This window comes from Mya arenaria, chromosome 12 (assembly GCF_026914265.1).
Source record: "Mya arenaria isolate MELC-2E11 chromosome 12, ASM2691426v1".
In the NCBI taxonomy this organism is placed as follows: Eukaryota; Metazoa; Mollusca; class Bivalvia; order Myida; family Myidae; genus Mya; species Mya arenaria.
The window spans coordinates 34,523,061-34,546,087 of record NC_069133.1 but is presented as its reverse complement, the minus strand read 5'-3'; the positions used below and the strand labels follow the sequence as shown (position 1 = coordinate 34,546,087).

The following is a 23,027-nucleotide window of genomic DNA, read 5'->3' as shown; positions in this document are numbered from 1 at the left end:
TAGAATAGATCTACATCAATCAAAATGGACATACCTGAACAATAATGTTCACATGGAGAGAAACAATATCAGGACAATTCAAGACATATGTAAAAATATAATTATCACCTCTACTTAATGTTTCATGTACAGAGTCCGGATCTATATGACCCTCGTTAAAGCATGTAGCAAACCTGAGAATTTTGTACAAGCACGAGCCGGCTTCAGGCTAGCAGACTTGTGTTAATTTTTATCACTGCTGTTATAACTAGAGCAGTCACAAAAGTGACGAAATACCCTTGAATGCCGCCAAATTTATTTCAGTAAAAAGTGGCCATAAGTCATTGAAACATTGTTTGTCAGGGGTATTAACATTTAGTTTTCTTTAAATTCATCAGGACTTAACCTTACCTGCATTCGGACGAATCAGCTGGAAGCCACATTTTATCCTCAAGACACATCTTCCTTGCTCCGGGTGTATCACAGACACCAATTTCAATATCCTCAATATCACAGAAGCCAGCAATCTGTTTTCCGGCACTGGAGTAGGCGGAGGCGGCTCTATTCATCTCTTCAGCAGAACATACTTCATCGCCCTTCACTCTCTCAATGACAGAGCCTGTTACATCATATTGCCTGCGAATAAAAATATGACATATTTACTTTTCGTTTTGTTCATGCCGTTTTTGATGCAATAACAAAACTGGAAGTTTAAATGATGCCAAACCAACCTGATATGAATATTCATAACTGATTATATTAACCAATGAAGTGATTTACTCAGTCATATGATAAACCTGGACAAACAAATGCATGTGGACTTGGACTCAACCTGTATCATTGTAATTTCACTGCACCCACTACTCAAGTTAATGAAATGACAAACGAGTACCAGTTATGTATAATTTCAATTATGAGGGTAGTGGGTGCAGTAACTGTTGTGTACCATATTGTGAAGCTAACCATGCAATAAGTAGCATGCATATTAAGTAAAGAGCGTTATTATTTGTCTGCATGCTACTTATTACATACTCTGATATGTAAAAAAAATGCATTCATAAACAAAAAACAAAGAAAAAATTCTCCATTATGGTACAATTTTTTGTTAACAATGTTGGTCAATAATGAGGGTGGTCAAAATCAGATTTAAGTATCATATCAATTAAATCCATAAATTGTGACTAATTTCCAGGTAACAATTATTAGTCATGCATCTTTACACTAAACACATAAGAAACGAAAAAGATAATATACTTACTTGCACACGGAGGGCTTGAATCTCACTGGGCTACTAATGATATATCCCAGGGCAAGAATACTGGGCGTGGCACAGACCGGGTCCCCAAAGCGACTGACACACTCTCCCCTGGCAAACATCTCGCGGATAGCGATTGCGATCTCGTACATGTAGTGGTATTGCTTCGTAGCACAGCTTTCAGTGTGATTGATGACACATTCAATATTTTCTTTGATTTGTCTGTAAAGAAAGTAATTTTAAGGTTTCCATCCCACAAACAATTAATTTTGAATGGCTCAGTGTGACCCTCTTATATTTTGGTATCATTTAAAATGGTTTTATCCAACCCACAAATAATTAATTTTGAATGACTGATGACCCTGTTATATTTTGGTATAATTTGAAATGATTTTATCCAACCCACAAAAAAATATTTTTGAATGACTGGTGACCCTTTTATATTTTGATATCATTTAAAATGGTTTTGTGAGCAAGAAAAGAAAATGTAAATTGTTCACAACAAAAATAATAAAAAAAACATTTTTTTGGCCTTCAAAGATTGCAAAATATGTCATTTACATCTGATTTCAGTTGAAACTAAAGGTCCATATATACAAACTGTAATAACTTAATGTATAATGCATTCTTGGTAATTTAACATATTTTTAATCAGCAAGGAAATACCTAAATATAAGGCACCAACCCTACCCTTTTTATAGTCAGTTGGAAAAAAATTATTTCCCCGAAAATGTATAGGACAGACAGCAGACGGATGATGGGCATAAAAATCCTACCTACACTACCTGTTTTTGAAAAGGATGTAACCCTAACCAAACCATTTTTTTGCCATATGTTAAGGATTATATTATCTTTAAAACTGCTAAGAAATGACTCAAAAGCATGTGAACATTTAGCAAGGGGAATTTGGCATTACCAAGACATTATCGGTTATCTTTTAAACTGTCCATAAAATATTTTCTAAAAAATGTTCATGCTATTCTATAGGTTATCTTTAAATCCTCCAAAACCATTCACTCACATATAGGTAACTTCCTCCGTTGTCTGAACAATGGCGACGAGTCGGTAGAAACAGTTCATAGCCATCTCAACCTCGCAAACCGGCTCCTCTGCAAAGTATGGAAAACAATTTTCATTCATTTTTTTGGTATATTTTTAAAAAATGCCATACAACAGAGTTAAGAGTTTGGTGTTTTAACTTAAAATCATCTACAGAGCTTATTTGCCTCTGACCAAGGTGTTTGGTACATATTCGACCACTGGGCTTGTCTCTGTGATTTCTATTGGATTATTAAAGGGTCTGTACACCAGATTGGCACCCAAAAAAGTTTCTTTCTGTAACGAATCTCAGGGCAATTATTTAATAGAATGTGTTACACTTTGATATCATAATTGTAAAAAAAATACCAAAATGTAAAAAAAAATTGTGTTGGAGACCAGGTTCGAACATGTGTCGCCAAAATTGCAGTCCAGCGTCGTATCCACTGAGCTATGATAACACCGACTAGCCAATCACGCATAAGAAATGAATTCTACCTGGTAGATATACCCAGTAATCTTTTTTAGTGGAAAAAGACGAAATAACTGCTAAACTTAAATAAATTGTAAACTATGTGGTACTTCAGTTAGTAAGTTTCAATGCATTGTACAAATTATTACCAAGTTTATGACAGTTTTCGACAATTTTCTTTTTTTCTTGCAAATTGATCACCTGGTGCAAAGTTGCTTTAAAATGTTTATATAAACTTTGATAATTTAGTTTTGAGTTATAGATACATTCAAAGAAAATTGATGTTGTAACTGACTTTATAACAACACTAACACGAAACAACATGTACACTCTCACCTTCATCTGCATTACATTTGTGTCCATGGCAACAATAGCAGTTGTCCTTTCCAGCACACTCTTCACAGAAATCGGGATTAGCGCATCCCTTTTCATGCTTTTCCTCATCGGTTTTTAAACTGTAGCACATCTGTAGAACAGATAAAATATGTGTAGCTGATTTTTGGAAAAGATAAAATATGTGAAGCTGATTTGTGGAACAGATAAAATATGTGTAGCTGATTTGTGGAACAGATTAAATATGTGTGGATGATTTGTGGAACAGATAAAATATGTGTAGCTGATTTGTGGAACAGAATAAATATGTGTGGCTGATTTGTGGAACAAATAAAATATGTGTAGCTAATTTGTGGAACAGATTAAATATGTGTGGCTGATTTGTGGAACAGATAAAATATGTGTAGCTGATTTGTGGAACAGATAATATATGTGTAGCTGATTTGTGGAACAGATAAAATATGTGAAGCTGATTTGTGGAACAGATAAAATATGTGTACCTGATTTGTGGAGCAGATAAAATATGTGAAGCTGATTTGTGGGACAGATAAAATATATGTAGCTGATTTGTGGGACAGATAAAATATATGTAGCTGATTTGTGGAACAGATAAAATATATGAAGCTGATTTGTGGGACAGATAAAATATGTGAAGCTGATTTGTGGAACAGATAAAATATATGTAGCTGATTTGTGGGACAGATAAAATATATGTAGCTGATTTGTGGAACAGATAAAATATATGTAGCTGATTTGTGGAACAGATACAATATGTATAGCGCATTCGTAGAACAGATAAAATAGGTGTAGCAGAACTGTGGATTAAAAAAATATATCTTTAACACATCCTATTATTCATATTATATTTTAACTTACACCTCTATAAGATTCCTCCCCTGCACTTCTACTAAACCCACCCCTTAACCTCTATTTCACCAAACACCTACAACTATTATAACCATACCATCCACCTCTGTTTAACCACTCCCCTACACCTCTAACAGACCCATCCAGGGTTGGGGAAGCTAAACTTGTTATAGATTTTAATGTCTGCAAACATCTATCAGCTGCATTATGGCCTGACCCCATCGCATATGTGCAGTTTAAAGCGGATTTTAGAAGCCAAAATGGGCACATTTACCCTTATTCAACAAAGTATAAAATTAAAGTGAATAATCTAGCCCATAATAAATGGCTGTGTAATAGGGATGAATGACATCTTAAGCATTACACAACCGAGAAAAGAGAATAAAGATGGGTCAGCCCCAGTCAAATGTTGGTCATCTGTGTGCATGTCACATTTTTTCAGTTGCGAGGGAGGCACAGACCCTCAACTTAGTTGACCGGTTATGAATATTTACATCACGGTGGTGCGACACCTCACAGTGCATTATTTACTTGTTTTCCGGAGGCAGGGCATAGACCTGTAGGCTGGGCATTACAGACATCATGTCAATTATCACACACTCACAGTGCATTATTTACCTGTTTTCCGGAGGCGGGGCATGGACCTGTAGGCTGGGCGTTACAGAGATCATTGTCTTCAATACCGTAACAGGAGTGGCAGTGAATTGCTGAAATAATGAAATATATATATTTGTAATTATTTGTTAGTTTAGTTTAAACTTATCTATTTTACGACAATTGTGAGACAAGTAATTACAACATCATATTAATCACTCTTGTTGGCATGATCTTTTGGAGAGTGTGGTCCTGTGTTGTGGGGGGAACAGGAGTACCCAGAGGAAACCCACGCATGGTGACCATAAACCAAACTCACATGTGCCCAGGCTGGGAAAAAACCTGTGTCGCAATGTTGAGAAGGGAGTGTGCTAACCGGACAACCAATAATTTTTTTTAATCATTGTCACTGCTTCTATGCATACAGTTTAAATACCAAAGACAAATACTGTTTAAGTATACAGGCAATTTTTTTTATCCAGAAATGTCCCAGGGATGACTAAGTCATTCTCTTTCACATCTCTTGGAGAAATAATGTTCATTTGTTCATAAACTCACATGGATTGTTAATCATACTGGAACAAAACAATCCATATTTCAACTAAACATTCTCAAAAAACTTACGTCGGCATTTTTCCATGACAGCATCCCTGACTGCCTTCATCACCATGGAAACGATGAGTCGCTGGCGTGGAGCCAAGACAGCGAAACTAGGTTCAACACATCCCCATGCATCTTGAAGTTTCTCACATGTTATTGACATGCCTATCTCAATGACAGGAACAACATCTCTTACTGACGACACTTCAACTACTTTAAGTTTACCATCAACACTTGCACTGGAATCACTTTCACTGCTTCCTGGACTGGCATCACCATCTCTGCTTCCTGGACTGGCATCACCATCTCTGCTTCCTGGACTGGCATCACCATCTCTGCTTCCAGCACTAGCATCACTATCTTTACTTCTTGAACTGGCATCACTATCATTGCCTTTGGTCATATTCCAAAAAGGGTGTGGTTTAATATCACTGAAATAGACAATATACTGTTAAGCTAGAAAAGATTTATAATTAAATTCTCACCCAAGCCAATCCCTCAACAAAAGCATTTGGCCTTGAAAAAAGGGGTCAAATAGGGGTAAGTGCACTAGAATATAAACATACCAGGGGCCAATCCAGGATTTGGTATAAGGGAGGGAGTAATTTGGGCAAGCATTTAAAAATATGTGCCCCTTTAACCAAGAGCCAACAACTATATGGTCTAACTGTTATTATGGGAGTCTGAAGATTTTTCTCCAAAAAGTACTTGGCTGTTTTTAATCAGGAATTGGGCAATTCAGTTCATTTTATGAATGTTGTTCTCTGTTATTTATTATAAAAAGTGAAATTAGTGTTAATTCCAAGAGTTACCAAGCAACCTTAAACTATATAAGGTTTAAGTATGCACTGGAATGAACACCACAATTTGATGTTCTTTTTAACATTATTCGAAGGCTGACAGCACAAAGAATTCATAACTCATTCTATATCTATATGGAGTTTGGCATATAGATAAATACAAATAAAAACCATAAAATTCAACATACAAGCCAAAGCCATCTTTAACCAGCAGCTCGAAGGCCATCTTCTTGTAATTCTCGATACATGGTCCGATCTCCGGAACTGGAGCAACTTGAGGCTTGATACACGCCCTTGCAGCCAAAATGTCAACAGAATAAAGCTCCTCTCTGAGCCAGAGTGACCCGAGCCAGTCGCACCAAGCTGCTGCATTTCTCATACAGTCTTTGGTTTCCGTGATCATACTGAAAGAGATGTTGTATAATACTTAGTGGACGTCATTTTTATGAGCTATCAGAAGTTTAATTTTTCAAATTATTTATTCCTTAGAGTTTGAATGTTGACAACATTCCTGGCAATAATGCGGCAATATTTTCAAATTCTGAAAGAACATTATTTAACACTTGTTACAAATCATATCCATAGCTCAGTGGTCCAGCAGTTAAAACACCGCATTCAGCAACCCAGAGGTCCAAGAAATTAATCCTGCTACAGATCTTAACTTTCATTCTATTCCTTTTTCAGGGGTAAATTATAGATTTTCAAATTTTATTTTATTTCTAACTTACATTTTTGTAAATTCTTTTTCTATTTGATTATTTCAATACCGCAGCATATGGCCCTTTTAGAATTGCTTCATTTATTCAAAGTTAGCTTGCAACATAACCTAGGTATCATAATTATGATTATCTATATGCCAGCTAGGCCCATGATTGCAAAATACATCATCTTATATCATTACTCACTCGCAAGCTCCTTTATCACCCTGATTAATCTTCATTTGAAGAGTACTCTTGCAGATCATGGCCTTTGAAAGGTCACAGGTTGAAGGTCGTGACTGAACAGGGCACCAGAGGTCATTACAACGTCCCTCAAACTGGGAGAACATGCGGTACACCAAGGGGTTAATGGCTGCTGCAAGATAGGGGTCACAGTCTCCTGTGTTGTCGAGGAAACACTGCACTGCTCGACGCTTCATTCTGAATTAAAATGTCAACATTTACAACTTTATTTAACAAAATCATGTAAATGTATAAGTCTGTTAATTGGGTTAGTAAAATAAAAAAAGAAATTTCTCTACATGAATGGTAGGCATGTTGTTCTAATGATGTATTATAATGAAAATCCATTATAAAACTCAACATTAACGACTATCAAGATTTTAGATCATTTCTTAAGTATTTTTCTAAAATCTTTCAAAACCAATAACTTTCTCCTGACTTCAAATTGAAACTAACATAATTAACCAAATTGAGTTGTTTTTCTTCTTTCCTCTCATGATTTACATGACATTAATTTCCGCAATTTTTCACCATTGAGTTTATTTATGCATTCGGAAGTGATCAGTTGTTTTTGTTAACAATATCGCCGAAAGCAACAACAAAACTAAATAACTTCAAATGTACACATAGCATAAGCATTATTAAGGTTAAAGAGTTATTGTACAAGAATAAAACTAGAATTAAGGTAGATTGTCAAAAACAATTGTACTATCTATAATCGGTTAAGTGGAAATGATTCGGAACACAAGAAGACCTATGTTGTAACATAATGTCTTTAGTCTTTGCAAACTAATGTCTGACACTTTTGTTAAGAAAAAAACCTATATCCAACAAATTTTCTTACAGTCAATTAACATCAAGTGAAGGTGAAGTTATAAGCATTGAAAAAAAAGCATAATTGCGCAGAAGAGGATAAACTATTTTGGCAGATGAAGAAAAAACAAGAGCCCAGTATAGTGAATAAAAACTTTGGTCTTGGTTTTTTCTTTCGGTTGAACAAGGTTCATAACACAAAAACTATTTAAGCCAGTGGTATGTAAGTATTTTCTTTGTCAACGTATGTACCAAGCTCTGTTTGTATTTGTTGATGTTTTTGATTGATCGCCAAGTTTTTGCTGTACAACATTTCTGTCTTTATTTCTTTGAAAAACAAATAAGGTAAATATTGCTAAAACTTACAAACAGAATCTGTTTTCAGTGCTGGTTTCCATGAAGACCTCTCGATGTAGGTCGGCGAGGCACTGAATCGCCTTTCTCGGCTCACAAGTTTGTACCTGACTGGTGTAACCCTCGGGAATGCAGACTGGGACATTTGGTACATAGTCCTCAGGGCCGGGAGTACAAATATGTTTGGCAAGCTTGCTTACCTGCAAAAAGAGAGAGTAAATGTATTGGCTTTACACAGCGTAATATACAGCATAAAGGCATAATCTAGAAAAATACAGACATTACGGATATCATTGCCAATGGTTACGAAAAATCTCAACAATATTTCTTCTAAAAACAATGAAGCTTATAAATCAGATTAGGACTTTGAAAATTATTTTCCTCTATCAAATTCTTACCTCATTCCATGAATGTTTGACTTGGTAGATAGTGAGTTCGGAACATGGCTCTATGATGAGACCCACTCTTTTCTCTATCAGACCGATAGACCTACAATGGAACGTCAGTCACAAGAGTAATGTACATGAGTTACTGACTCAGGGATGAACTGATATGAAGATAAATAAGATTAAGATTATGCCCATTCTTGATGATAAATCATATACAGTCGAACCCCGTTGGCTGGAACTCCCTGGGACCGGTGAAAATACCTCGAGCCTTAGAAAATTTGAGCCAAGCGGGATCGTTTACCCTCAGTTTGAAGAAATCGGTCCTTTATATCTAGTTTGAGCGAACGAGGAACTCGAGCCAAATGAGTTTGAGTCAACGGGGTTTGACTGTATTACTGAATTAAAGAAACTTTTGTATTTGTTTGTCAAGGATCAAGCATTATCATGTGACTAGTAAATCTCTCAATTGCCATTGGTTTAACTGATATAAATACTTCTATCAAGATTGTTAAGTGTCATGTCAATTCTACTCTCTATCAAACCAATTGTTCTGTGTTGTGACAATGGTAAAGTCTGACTATTGTTCAAATAATGGTTTGAAGAAACATAATGAAAAAGTAGGGGAGGCACAGTTTTCTTTACTAGAGCACCAATGAGCAAAAGCCAGTGCTCATTAATTTATTCATCAGTCAGAAAAGGGGCATAACTCAACATCTTTAAGCCAGAGTTATTGCCATACAAAAGTGTATGCTTCTCAGGAAACGAGCATACCAATTTTCAGCTGAACATCTTGAACAGGTTAAGGTTTTTGTTTTTTGTATAACACTGTTGTCTCCACTGCCACATTTGTTGATGGTGACACCAAAACTATTGATAAACCTTGACTATTTTTCTTCCAAAAATATTCAAGGTTATAACACATCACCTGAATTATTTTGCTTACTCTTAAGTCAAAGATTTTTAAGTAGGGTCATTTCGATGACGCCCCTGCAAATTAATATCTGACCATGATGAAACAGGCTTAGTCAATGTCCTCAACTGGCAATGGGGGTTTAGGTAAAACTCTTGGAAAAAATGTTTCTGTATATGGCACCAGCGATGACAACCAAGACATAACAATAACTCCAGTACATTTCTTCCCGACAAGCTCAAAATACATTTAGCTAATGAAAAGCCCTGAGCTCAGATATAAGGTTCATCCCCCTGTAGGGGTCAAATTTGGGCATCCAAGGGATCAGAAAGGGATCATATAATACTTAATACGCTCTTAATATACTCTACCAGCAAACTTTAATGTAAAATGTATAAAAAGGTTCTTTTGATTGGTCAAAGTTAGTCAAAATGGTTTTTGATTGGTAAATATGTATCCAAAAAATACAATTAACCAATCAAATAATTTCATGTGTGCAAACAGGCCAAAAGATAATCTCTTACCAATAAACCCCCTAATAGAAGTGATCATATTGGGATCAAAAAAGGCTTACCGGTAACTAAGGTTCGTATAAAAACCAAAAATACATTTTACCTGCATACTTCCAATTTCAAATCATCTCGGTCGATGCATTTGGACAATGAAAGTCCCAGCTCAGAAATAAGGGTCATAGCCATGGAGGGGTCACATTTGGGTTGCCATCGGATCGTCGGCCATTCGGGCTCTTTGGGTTTCATGCACAGGTCAAGGCTAGTAAAAAATATTAGATCAAAATGAGTTTATTTCAGCATTAGAGGTTGCACAAATTTATTTTCAATTCAGGTGGCTGGATTTCAAATACAAGATTTCCAATAGAATGAAAAGGCATTACATGATTATAGAATATGAATTCAAAATTGAAGCCTTGCATTTCTGGCAAAACAATGACAATTGTTTAATGAAAAAAAGTTTCTAAAACATTTTTCATTATTATTTTAATCCAGGTGAATTTATTAAATTTTAATAACTTTACAGTAACATTGACAACATGGATGCAATCATTACCATAATTTATGCTGGTTTTCAAGGATCTTCGTCAATAAGAAACAGATTGCAAAGTTAACAAAAACTTGGAACCAACAATTTTAAATATCAAACCTTGTTGTCTCCAGTGGGTAGGTGAAGTCTGCGCACCCAGCAATGTAACCATCACAAACTGATCTTTCAGCTGATAGGCTGAAAAAAAAAAAAAGGGAGTCACATATATTTCTATAAGCAGTCTTTTCAAACTAATGTAAGATGATTTCTGATTGGTCAATCACTGAAAATACAGCAAAGTGATTGGTCTATATTATCATTGTAAGGATTCTTTGGCATATGTTGTATTGGACAATATTTACTAAGAAACAGTTCTGGCAGGAAACAGTGATACTTTTTTAATCCTAAAATATATATCAAGTGGCTCATGGGCTTTTTTACTAGCTTGTGGACATTTAAATCATACTACCGGTATATCCTTTTGACTATAGATTTTCAACATTTATTATATTGTTTTTTTATATATAAATAAAATCATGTTAACAATATCATCATGATGACTTTATATTTTAACTGTATCATGTTATTTGTGATTTTTAAACATTAATCATATTGACTTCAAAATTTTAACATTAATCATGTTGACTAAATAATTTTAACATACATCATTTGGCTTGTAGCCATTTAACATTAACATTAATCATGTTAACATTGTGACGTCTCAACCTTCAATCAATCATGTTGAGTATTTTTTTATATCCTCAATCATGCTGACGTCATAATTTTTAACATTAATCATATTTATTTTTACCAACCTTTCACACAATGTCTTTCTAGCTGGAAGTGGAAGCGCAGGAGCAAAAATGTCCATGAGGAAGTATGACAGTTTGCAGTGAATAAACTGCTTTGGCTTGCAGTTAATGGTCTCTGAAATACAGAACAAGTTTAACTTTAATTTATATTTAAGTGGAACTTTCCACTCATGTCAAAACTTCAAACTGATCTCTTTTAAGTCAAAATATTAATGTCTGAAATAGCAAGAATTTTTTGTATATTATCTATAACATATATCTATTCCTATTGAAATTAATAAAACATACAATTATCAAAAAAGCTTTTCAGGAAAACTTGAGCAAAGAGTTATGCACCAGTAAATTGTAACCAAGGCCCCCCCACCAGGTCCAGGGGTATACCAGGGATAGCTGGGGAAATGGGTGGTGTTGTCTTCACCCCAAATATAGCGGGGACGTGGGCCTTACCTAAGGTCCCTGGGGTGCAGGGGAATTTGGTGGGGATTTTATCATCACATTGTTTTACCTGGGCTTGACTGGATCAAAAGTCGAAGGCCACGCTATTCCGCAGACCTGGGTGGGGGCGCCGTTGGTTGGGGGGGGCGAGGTTACAACTGACTGGTGCATAATAAACAATATATTTAAAAAAAAAATCTACAAATAATAAATAAAGTTTTACAGTCCCACTTGAATTGTAATTGCAAAATTTCAGTTCTTTTTCATTGCTGACATACAGTAGACACTGTTACACAAGGACAGGTGAAGACAATGACTCATTTTTTTTTAAAAACATTAAATCCAAAATCCGGTGCCGTTTCCAGAATAATCCACAAATCCTTACAAAGACCTATATGCAACAATCGAAAATTGTTTGGACATTTGATTTTGAAGATGGGTGGGGGATGAGAATGTTATACAAATATATTGTTCTCTAAGGTTTAACTAAAACCACAAACCTCCAGGAAGCACAACAGCTGAAAGCAGAAATAACAAATATTTAGAAAAAGGAAATACAAATGATTAAATATTTTAAAATCCATAAAGTTAGATCAATCTTTTCATATTACCAGAATTAAAACCCAGTCTATAACTTCTTATTATAAACAAAGTTGTTTAAATAAAGTTGCACTCTCACAAATTGACCGTTTTGACAACTTTTTTGTATTTTTTGCTTCAGAATCCAAGTCAGTTTTTGCGTAAATGTCTGGAAACTAGTGATATACGAATGGTGACAAAATATCAAATCGCAATTTTTTTTGTTTTAAAACATGCAAAAAGCATTACTTATGCTTTAAGAAAAATAACTTTTTCGGCTGTTTCACATACAAATATAATCTGTTTTATTGTGAGTTATCTTACATCACTGAAGTCAAGGCATTGATGCAAAAAATAAGCTGATTCTGCGACAAAAAAAAAGAAGAAGTCAAACTGCCAATCTGTGAGAGTGCAGCTTAAAGAATATTAACCGATAAACAATTAATAAAGGCGTAAGGAAATTATATAACTGGCAATTAAACTTTTACCAAGAACATGGCAAGAGAATGCCAAGTCCATAAATTATTTAAGCTATAATTACTGGCCTTTCTTCTTATAGCCACTGGTAACAAAAACGTATGGCAATGAAAAATAGTTTTTACGATGAAAAAAAATGCTATATATTAAAAATAAAATAAATTTCAAACCTTCGATTGTGTTATTGAGCTCCTTCAAGTATTGGAGTTGAGATGCAAATATGTGGGAATCAAACTCTGATAGTTCCCCGCTTTCCATGCATGATACAAGCTCTGCAATCACTTCAAAGGGCATATTAGCTTTAGTCTAAAAAAAGAAATATAAAACAACTTTAAAAATTGCCTTTTATAAGTGTTGAATACATGTGTATGAAATCATTCAAAATGATACGAGCACAGCAAGCAGAATCTGACATTTGTCTGTTGTTTTTCTCAGCCAATAAAGGGAAATAACTCAATAAATATTTTAGCTAGAGTTATGGTAATTTTCACTAGAGTTAACTTATGGTTTTATGTTTTTTTCAGGTAGAGTTATGGTTATTTAGCTTGAGTTATATTTATAAAATTTATATTTATATAAGCTAAGTTATGGTTAAAAAGTGTTTAATGCTTTTTATATTACAACACCAGAACTGACACAAACTAGCCTATAACAGTAAAAAAAAAATGAAAATTGAAATGCTAAAAATTAGTTTCTATTGAATATTTGCTGGCATGTTTTATTCCTCTTTCAAAGCAGCAAAACAGGCCAAAAAAGAATGTTTATAAGAATATAAAAAATTATTTGATGTACTTTAGACAGGTTTTTTCTTCTGTGAATAAAGCTGTATAATTTTCAATCAATATTTTTTACATATCAAATAACTGGTGTTCTTAAGCTGTCTGTCTCTCACCCAAGCAGACATATGTTCAAGCCCCAACAGTAGTATTTCCTTGACAAGGCTCAAATTGGACACCAGGGCCTGTAATCACTAATGTCTTCAGTCTGAGTATAAGACTTAGACTCAGAATGTTAGTTCTTAAATGTTTCAAACTATCTTTAATATAACTATTTATTCCAAAAGATCTGTGTCTTATTGTAGAACAGGTTATTTTTAAGAGATTGCAGACCTTGAACACTTTGTGCGCAGGTGAGCACTTTGTGCTCAGGTGAGCTAGAATCCAAACAAAAAATACCTTACCGAGTTAAGTGCATCAGAAACACAATTTGCCCAAGGGCGCTCATTGTCAGCAGGAATATCAAATGAGATTTCACACATTGGGTCAATAAGCATAAGCCCCTTCGTAATGGACACAGAGGCAAGCGTTGCAGATAGTCTTCCACACCCAGATATCTCATTGGTCAAGTTGGTTATCGCTTCGGCATTTGGACTGTGGTAATATATCATTCAAGATGTTGTTAGGAGTTTCCAGGTTTTGTATGAGTATTTGCATTACATAATTATTTTGTTTGTTAATTTATCCTAAGTCATCTTTTGAGTTCCCATTTAAGCAAAAATTTGGTTGATTGAATAGAGTCCATCAGAAAAAGAAATTCTCCAGTGAAACTAATGCAAGTCTTAATACTCACATGCAAATTCCATTACTGTTGTCCATGTTTGCAACGAAAATCTGTTGAGCGCTACTGACAGCACTCAACACATTACAATTGCCACTCATTGGCTCTTCGCATTTCGGGGCTTCAAATTCGGACTCAATTTCATCCATGGTAGAGTTACAATCTGTGGGCACTGCATCTCGGGAGAGGTTAGTAATGTCTTCACCTTCTGGGCATTGACCAGTGTAATATCTCACACACTCCTCATAACTCCTCTGATTTCTGTAAATACAAAAAAAGAATAATTGCATGCCTTATAATTGTATTACAGATACAGATAAAAAGTCCTACACAATTACAATTTCATTTAATCCAAAGTGTTTGCTAAATTTATGTTGAAACTTTACCGTCATCTCTATCAAATTAGCAGTACAGACTTAATATGACTTTAACATGTTTACTTTGAATTGGTAAGCCACATTATAAAGAGTTCAGTGTATTTACTGTTTTTCAAAGTATATTAGAAGTTAAGGGGTTGTAGGTGACCCGATATTGCATATACGGGCAATTTAAGGAAATCATACAAAAACCAATATAGTTTCCTGCGATCTGTATATCCCATATCGGGTCACCTACAACCCCGTAAAGTATATATCACGTTGACAACCTGCTTAACATGTTGAAGTGTTTCATTTATTCATCAGAATCGGAAAATAGACGCCATTTTGGTACAATATAAATTTGGTGACCAATATGGAAAAATTTGGGGTCACCACGTAACCAGTCCTGGACCAATAGCGTTTTGTCATTTATGTTGCAGGCCTGCTATATATGAATATTTCTTTTTCAATTATATATTGACATCACTTCAACTATAATGACTGTTCTATATATAAATTCCGAAAATTGACTTACTGACAAATCTGCTCTGGATCAGTTTCTGATGAATTCAGTAGCGTGGAGCAGTTTGTGGTTACTGCCGTCAGGTCACAGATATATGTGTAGTTACACACTGACTCTTGTAGTCTGTCAAAACACTCACTACCCCTGGTAACCACCCTTTGAAGGCGTCCTAAAAATTTGGCGATCTCGTTTTTTTTGCTAGAGTTACACTCTAACTTTGACAGGCATTCCAATGATTTTCCGACATGTCTGTAAAAATATCATAGCTTTGAGTTTATGTGGTAATTAAACATAATAATAAATCATTTAGATAGAGAATAAATCTGACATAAATATTTGTGAAAAATGAGATGACAAAAGAGTGAACACTATATAATTTCTAAAAATGATCACCTCGAAGCAACCACCAAAGCTGTTCTGTTTATTTTCCCAGTTAAGCAAGGGGCATAATCAAGCAATTATTGAAGCCAGAGTTAGCTGCCTTGCTAAACAAGTGATTACTGTTTCTGGCAACATGCGCAACAATTTTCATTTTAATATCTTGAATGGTTGTTTTGCTATGGCCGAGGTTGAAAGTTTTTGAATTTTGACAACAATAATTCCAATGCCCAAAACAACAACAACAACAACAACAACAACAACAACACACACGCAATGTCAATACCTCATCTTATTTACTTTGGCAAGCATAAAATCAGAAAAAAAACAGTAAAACACCAAAAAACATGAATCAATTGTCCTTCTTTTCAAGCAATTAAGTTTCTATGGTATGGGACACTTTCAAGACCACGTTATTGGAATAAATAAACTTTAAATTCTGTAACGAAGATCCATTGGAAGGCAAGTCTGGCCTACAGCCACAGCAATTTCAGCTCCAAGTGAGTATATTAAAGATGCTGCAGTTAAAAAGCTTGTAGTTGGATTCCGAGTGCAGGCTTGCACACAGTCTTTGAACAATAGCAATTTTTCAAGTTTTTTAAATGACTATTTTACAACATGAAGGGCATTCTAGCAAGAGTCATTGGCTTTGGTATACATGTTCATTTTTGCACTAATATTGTATATTACCATCTTAATGTCTTAAGTATTTTTATTTATTGCCAAGGGTTAAGTTTTTGCACGCTTCCACAGGTGCTGACACTAAGGCTATGACAACTACTTTTTTTCTTTCTAGAAAACAAAGGAGCTACAAAACAAATGTTTCAAACTCACAGGCAATAATTTGGCAGACCAGTTGTGTTAAACATGGGCATAAGAGGCATTGTGCATGTCGACCAATCACATTTCAGATCTTCTGGCTCCTCCCCCTCCTCAGTTTCAGGCATTGCGATTGGACAAGATGTTGTTGCCAGGTAACCGAAACTGGTGCTCACTTGTTCCATACGCTCTTGAAGGCCTGCAGAGCAGTTAGATTTGTACAGGTTCACCAATTCCTCTGTTTTATTGAGATTTGTAGCGCTGTAAATATATGAAAAAAAATGTTGTTTTTGGAATAGACAACATATCGTACAGTTTATATAATCTCTCAAAACTAACAGGGATCATTTAATAAGCAAATAATAAGGTTTATCTTGAAACAACAAATTTGGAGTTCATCATTAGACAATATATTATCAAATTATTGCCAAAACATTGTTTTTAATCATTGGACAACAACTTCCGGAGTTTATCAACAGACAACAACTTCTGAAGTTTATTATCAGACAACAACTTCTGGAGTTTATTATCAGACAACAACTTCTGGAGTTTATCATCAGACAACAACTTCTGGAGTTTATTATCAGACAACAACTTCTGGAGTGTATCATCAGACATCAACTTCTGAAGTTTATCATCAGACAACAACTCCTGGAGTTTATTATCAGACAACAACTTCTGGGGTTTATTATTAGACAACAACTTCTGGGGTTTATCATCAGACAACAACTTCTGGAGTTTATCAACAGACAACAACTTCTGGAGTTTATTATCAGACAACAACTTCTGGAGTTTATCATCAGACAACAACTTCTGGAGTTTATTATCAGACAACAACTTCTGGAGTGTATCATCAGACAACAACTTCTGGAGTTTATCATCAGACAACAACTTCTGGAGTTTATCAGACAACAACTCCTGGAGTTTATTATCAGACAACAACTTCTGGAGTTTATCATCAGACAACAACTTCTGGAGTTTATTATCAGACAACAACTTCTGGAGTTTATCATCAGACAAGTTTATTATCAGACAACAACTTCTGGAGTTTATCATCAGACAACAACTTCTGGAGTTTATCATCAGACAACAACTTCTGGAGTTTATTATCAGACAACAACTCCTGGAGTTTATCAACAGACAACAACTTCTGGAGTTTATTATCAGACAACAACTTCTGGAGTTTATTATCATACAACAACTTCTGGAGTTTATTATCATACAACAACTTCTGGAGTTTATCATCAGACAACAACTTCTGGAGTTTATTATCAGACAACAACTTCTGGAGTTTATTATCAGACAACAACTTCTGGAGTTTATTATCAGACAACAACTTCTGGAGTTTATTATCAGGCAACAACTTCTGGAGTTTACTATCAGACAACAATTTCTGGAGTTTATTATCAGACAACAATTTCTGGAGTTAATCAACAGGCAACATTTTTTTGAGTTAACACATATTTCTAAATCTAAGTGAAAGCTGGAGGATCAGAACATGTCAGGCCAGTGTTACCTAAATCTATAACCTTATTACCAAACAATGTGAAAACTAAATGTTATATTTAGACTGCATACTTGCAGAAGTCCATGTAATCCTGTGCGTGAGAAAATCCTAGAATAAACTGTTGGGTAAAGTGACGTCTTGCAAGGGCACCAAACTCTGCATACTGGCATAAGGCATTCTCTGAAAAGACAAATGTTTCAAGATACTGGCCAAACTTTCTTGAACCATCTTAAGTGACTGTCTAACAGAAACAAGCAGATCACAATTTGGGTTTTGATACGATTTGTGTAATTTTCAAATGAGTTTGAAATTTAAACATCGTGAAACTAGCCAAAGTCAAGATTTCATGAATAAAGGAATTTGTAAAATTTATAACAATCTACAATAGATAGATGACATTGTACTTGTTATAAAGTAAAAGCTTGTTGCAAAAACCAAGAATAGTAGAATCTTCTAAACAGCAAAAAGCTTAAATTGAAACTGATAAACAAACATATATTAAATCATAAAATTTTCCTGTGGCCACACAAAGTCAAAACTATGATTAGGCTACAAACATTCCTCATCCGTTTTGTTGTCTTTTTGAGAAGGGAGGTGGGTGGTGGGGATTGAAGGGTGGTAACTTTAAAAAGCATGGCATACCATTTACTTGTTGAGTCTGTCCCTCACCAGCCTCCTGTTCCGGTTCCTCTCCATTGTTACCAGTCTGATCAACCCTGTCAACGACTGGCTCCTCAAGCGCCTCATTACACAGTGTTTTGTTACAATCCCAGCGAACAGTAATCCCATTACCAGTCACCTGAAAATGTCAAGTTTCTCGATTATACACTCTATCATATATAAGTGATGTTTTGTGAATATGATTTTATGAAGTAGCATAATGTCATCTTTAGAGCAGTCCAGCATTGTGATCAAGTTTTTTGGACTGACTAACAAGCTCAGGGATAAGATTGACTGAAAGCAAAACCCCTGACATTATCAGAGGTGTACAAGGGGCCAAAGGTGCCAAAAAAGGCCCCTTTCCGGGTCCTGGGCAGCAGGTCGGTGTGGTTCACAGCAGGGAAGCTCCTTTTACTAGCGTCTTAATTTCTGAGTTTGAGACTCAAGACTCAAATTTGAAAATCTTCATTTGATTCTACAATTATTATTTGAAGAGCAAAAATGATAAAATGGTAAAAACAACTACTTTGAAGACAATTTATCAAATTAAAAAATTTGCTTTCCTGAGCTGGAGTCCCAAACTCAGACTTAAGACAGAAGTGAATACGAATTCTGGTTTAAAGCATTTTAAGAGCCTAAGATTTAACAAAAACATATATGTACTAGAAGCAATTTATTTTTGCTTAAGGGCTATTCCATTTAAACTTAAACCCCCAAGGGGAGGGCACTTTTGAATTGTACCACCCCTCTACAAAAGCAAATTTACCCTTTTGGGGTCCAAATTAGCAAAAAAAAAAACTGGTGGGTTATATGTTTTACTAGAATAGCCCTTAGTAGACAAAAGAAGATTATAGCCCCTGCTTGTAGCATGATTCTGTTGTATTTAGTAACATACCTTTACTTTCTCCATTGCTTCATTAGCTCGAGGATTCTTACAGCCTTTGGTAACAAAATTATCGCCATTACGAATTTCAAGTATCACCTGGCATGACTGAAATAAACAGATGATAATTTTGAAACATTTTTAAAGCAAAGAATAAAAGAGAATTTTAAATCTATTGAGAAAGTATCAAAGGGCTATCAAAATAAAAAGTTGCCAGCTGTGAATGATAATTTTCAACATAATGATAAATGATAATTAAAAAATTGCCAGCTGTGAATGATAATTTTCAACATAACGATAAATGATAATTAAAAAATGGCCAGCTGTGAATGATAATTTTCGACATAATGATAAATGATAATTAAAAAGTTGCCAGCTGTGAATGATAACTTTTAACATAATGATAAATGATAATTAAAAAGTTGCCAGCAGTGAATGATAATTTTCAACATAATGATAATTGCCAGCTGTGAATGATAATTTTCAACATATTGATAAATAATAATTGTTAAACTGGTTTAAATGTTTTACAGTGAATTTTAATACACACATTTTTATATATAAACTCTCCTGCAGGTGCTATATTTAATAAGCATCATAGATTGCTCTTCTTCTTAGGATTCAAATAATAATCATTTGTTTTCATGGGCCAATTTTAAATCGGATTGGATAGATTTCTTAAAGTCCAATCAAAACACTCATGTCTAGTATTCAATATTGATCTTATCCTAATCCTTAGACCTGCCTCAGTGATTCCACTCAGCCTATTGGTCACATAAATATACAAGCCAATCAAAACTATTAGATTATTACTTAAACTTCAGTTCAATCTAAGTTGCTTATCTAATACTGCCCCTGATCTTACTTTAGTCTTTCAGTTTAATCTAAGGTTATAATTGAATACAGCCCTGGATCGAAACTTTATCATAAAGTATGTGGAAAACAAACAGCCAAAAAGAAGACATATTTTCAACTTCTCATGTTTCCATGAAATCTAACTGAACAAAGTTATTCTGTAATAAAAACAACAGCAAAGTCTCCTGACCTGTTTGTTGAAAGGGCAGGTCTCAACAGTTGTGTTACAGGTCTCGTTTTCAGAAACGGAAGTGCGATCACATGTGTAACACTGTATAGGCTCAACAACTGGTTCTGTAAACAGTGAACAGAGTATTACTAAAGGCATTTCATCCGTCATATAGGATTTGTAAACAGCAGCACAATGATAGGGGTAACACCTTTAGGCTCCAAAGCTGGTTCTGTAAACAGAGCATTATTAAAGGCAGTCCATCAATAATTTAGGTATTGCAAACAGGAGCATGATGTCGGGTGTAACACTGTATAGGTTCCACAGCTGGTTCTGTAAACAGTTAACAGAGCATTATTAAAGGTATTCCATCCATCTTTTAGGTTTGGTAAACAGGAGCAAAATGTCAAGTCCAATACTAAATAGACTATACTGATTCTGACTTTCAGTCAAAAAGGAACATAACACAATAATTAATAAGGCAAGTGATAAGACTAAATGATAAATATATGCAAACTACCATTGTTAACTTGTGTACCTTGGTTCATGTGGTGATCATGTTATTAATGACCAACATTCAAGGAATTTACATGATGCACGAAGTCAATGACAACACGCTACATTGTCGATTCACCACACCAAGGCAATACCTAAACAGTTTACTGTAAAGCAACTCTGTACTGTAAAGCAACTCTGTGCTTAGCTAAAGTAACAGTTTAATAATAACCATTTTTTTGGCAAAAAAAGTCACACAATGGCTATTAACAGTAAGAAAGCAAACAAAAACAATTTTTAATCTATGCCTTAATATTTACCTATCTCTACTGGCACATCAACGCAAAAATCGTCAATCAATTTTGATGTAATGTCAACCATGCCAGAGACAAGCCTCTTCGATGGGAGGTTTGGAATTCTGTAGACGCAGGTACTGAAATCTTCTGCCATTGAGCACATGTTGCTCGCGTCACCGAGTGGAATAAATTTATCTGCTAAGCCAGTAGTGAATCCATTGATGAAGCTATGCACGCATTGCCTTAGCGGAGTCATTTCGTTGGCTGGAAGTTCAAGATCCATATTTTCACACTCCAATTCCTTCTCCTGGAGAAGAGTTTGTGCAGATGCAAGGCTCATGTAAAGGGGAATAATCTGTACAGAGTTACATCCCTTGGTTAGATTCTTTGTACAGGACACATAGGTAGCCAGGTCCCTTAAAGAGAGGAACAGGTTAAAAAATAACAGTTGTGAGTGAATAAAAAAGTGATCAAAACAAAGCCTAAATTCATTATTATCATATTCCAGATTTGGGATTCCAGACTCAGAAAAGAGAATTCATTACTTTCTTAAAATAACTTAAATATAGGTTTTTCTGACAAAAGATGTGAAGGTTATTGTTTAACACATTATTTGCAATACAGACAAAATCTGTTTAAAAATTACTTGCAATGTTATACATAAAAACATTTTTTAATTCTTATAAAATTGATACAACACCAAAGCAGCTTGATATAAATATTTGTAGGTGTTCAACCAATGGAGAAATTTACTTGTCTAAAAATAACCCTGGACAAACAAACGCACTTACATCAGGATACAATAAATTATTTTTTAAACAAAGTAGGAAATTATCAAAGACAGTTGTAATCTGATTTATCATCATATAAATTGCGTTTTTAGTCATTAAATACACGGTTACAATAATTTTATCAGTAGTTAATATTTTCCATAAATGCATTATTAAGTAAGTAGTTAAAGGTTTATCACTTAAAATTTATGTTTGTTATTCATGTGTATGTATTGATTTTTAGTAAGAGTGTCACTTTAAACTAAATCACTTTTAGAGATGACAAGAGTTGAGACTCCAACCCACAACCACTTGGGTGAGAGGCATAAATCCTATTAAACTAGACAACTCTCAACCTCTTCTAAACTGAAGAATAATTTAAAAGAGATAACTTACTCGCAAGACTCAATGTTTACAGTTGAACACTGCATGTTTATTTCTGAGATTGGCAAACATGTCATATCTTCCTTAACCTCTTCTTCCTTTTCATCATCATCATCCTTCCCAGAATCCTCACACGTTGACCAATCAAATTCCAGCATTTCAAGTACCTGACCAGTCAAATTCGCTCTTACATCTTCAACTAGGCAGCCTTCTAAGGCTGAATCAAATTGTCTCTTCAGGAAACTGAAAAAGAATATATAACAGATTTTCAATCGTTATTCAGATTTTCGGAATTTGACTAGTTAATGATTCTATTTTATTTCTTAAAGTATCAATGGGCATAACTTAAAGATGCACTCTTACTCCCAAATAAGCAGTTCCCCAATTATAACAATTGTTTTAATCTACTGAAAAGGAGGAATAAATATGGAATTTTTTTATTCTTCTGCAGGATACCTTGGCTAATTTGAAAGAAATGTGCAGAAAACACGGTATTTCTACCTTATGAAACAATAGTTGATCTCTGTAAATCTTTAAAGACCCACCAGTCATTTAATGTTTGTGAGTTTTCAGCTATTAAATAGACGGTTACAATCTTGTTATCAGTAATTAGTATTTTCCTTAAATGCATAATTTAGTAAGTAGTAAAACTTTTATCACTCAAAATCTATGTTTGTTATACATGT

At 34.6% G+C, this 23,027-nt stretch overlaps 1 protein-coding gene across 3 annotated transcripts in view; it reads right to left on the bottom strand.

Annotated features, from left to right (window-relative positions):
* Positions 1–23,027, bottom strand: part of LOC128211401 (uncharacterized) — a 113,424-nt gene that overhangs the window by 50,372 nt on the left and 40,025 nt on the right. For all 3 annotated transcript variants that reach the window (XM_052916150.1, XM_052916152.1, XM_052916151.1), the window contains 25 exons: positions 22,354–22,584; positions 21,212–21,603; positions 20,418–20,521; positions 19,385–19,480; positions 18,472–18,628; positions 17,901–18,009; positions 16,338–16,583; positions 15,138–15,374; positions 14,256–14,504; positions 13,867–14,056; positions 12,857–12,992; positions 12,131–12,148; positions 11,199–11,310; positions 10,504–10,581; positions 9,961–10,116; positions 8,445–8,535; positions 8,059–8,246; positions 6,844–7,077; positions 6,127–6,342; positions 5,163–5,569; positions 4,563–4,651; positions 3,081–3,210; positions 2,256–2,343; positions 1,238–1,456; positions 391–615 (listed from right to left, as the gene is read on the bottom strand). In XM_052916150.1, coding sequence (XP_052772110.1) covers positions 391–615; positions 1,238–1,456; positions 2,256–2,343; positions 3,081–3,210; positions 4,563–4,651; positions 5,163–5,569; positions 6,127–6,342; positions 6,844–7,077; positions 8,059–8,246; positions 8,445–8,535; positions 9,961–10,116; positions 10,504–10,581; positions 11,199–11,310; positions 12,131–12,148; positions 12,857–12,992; positions 13,867–14,056; positions 14,256–14,504; positions 15,138–15,374; positions 16,338–16,583; positions 17,901–18,009; positions 18,472–18,628; positions 19,385–19,480; positions 20,418–20,521; positions 21,212–21,603; positions 22,354–22,584 — 4,398 coding nt within the window. The remainder of the gene's footprint in view (positions 1–390; positions 616–1,237; positions 1,457–2,255; positions 2,344–3,080; positions 3,211–4,562; positions 4,652–5,162; positions 5,570–6,126; positions 6,343–6,843; positions 7,078–8,058; positions 8,247–8,444; positions 8,536–9,960; positions 10,117–10,503; positions 10,582–11,198; positions 11,311–12,130; positions 12,149–12,856; positions 12,993–13,866; positions 14,057–14,255; positions 14,505–15,137; positions 15,375–16,337; positions 16,584–17,900; positions 18,010–18,471; positions 18,629–19,384; positions 19,481–20,417; positions 20,522–21,211; positions 21,604–22,353; positions 22,585–23,027) is intronic.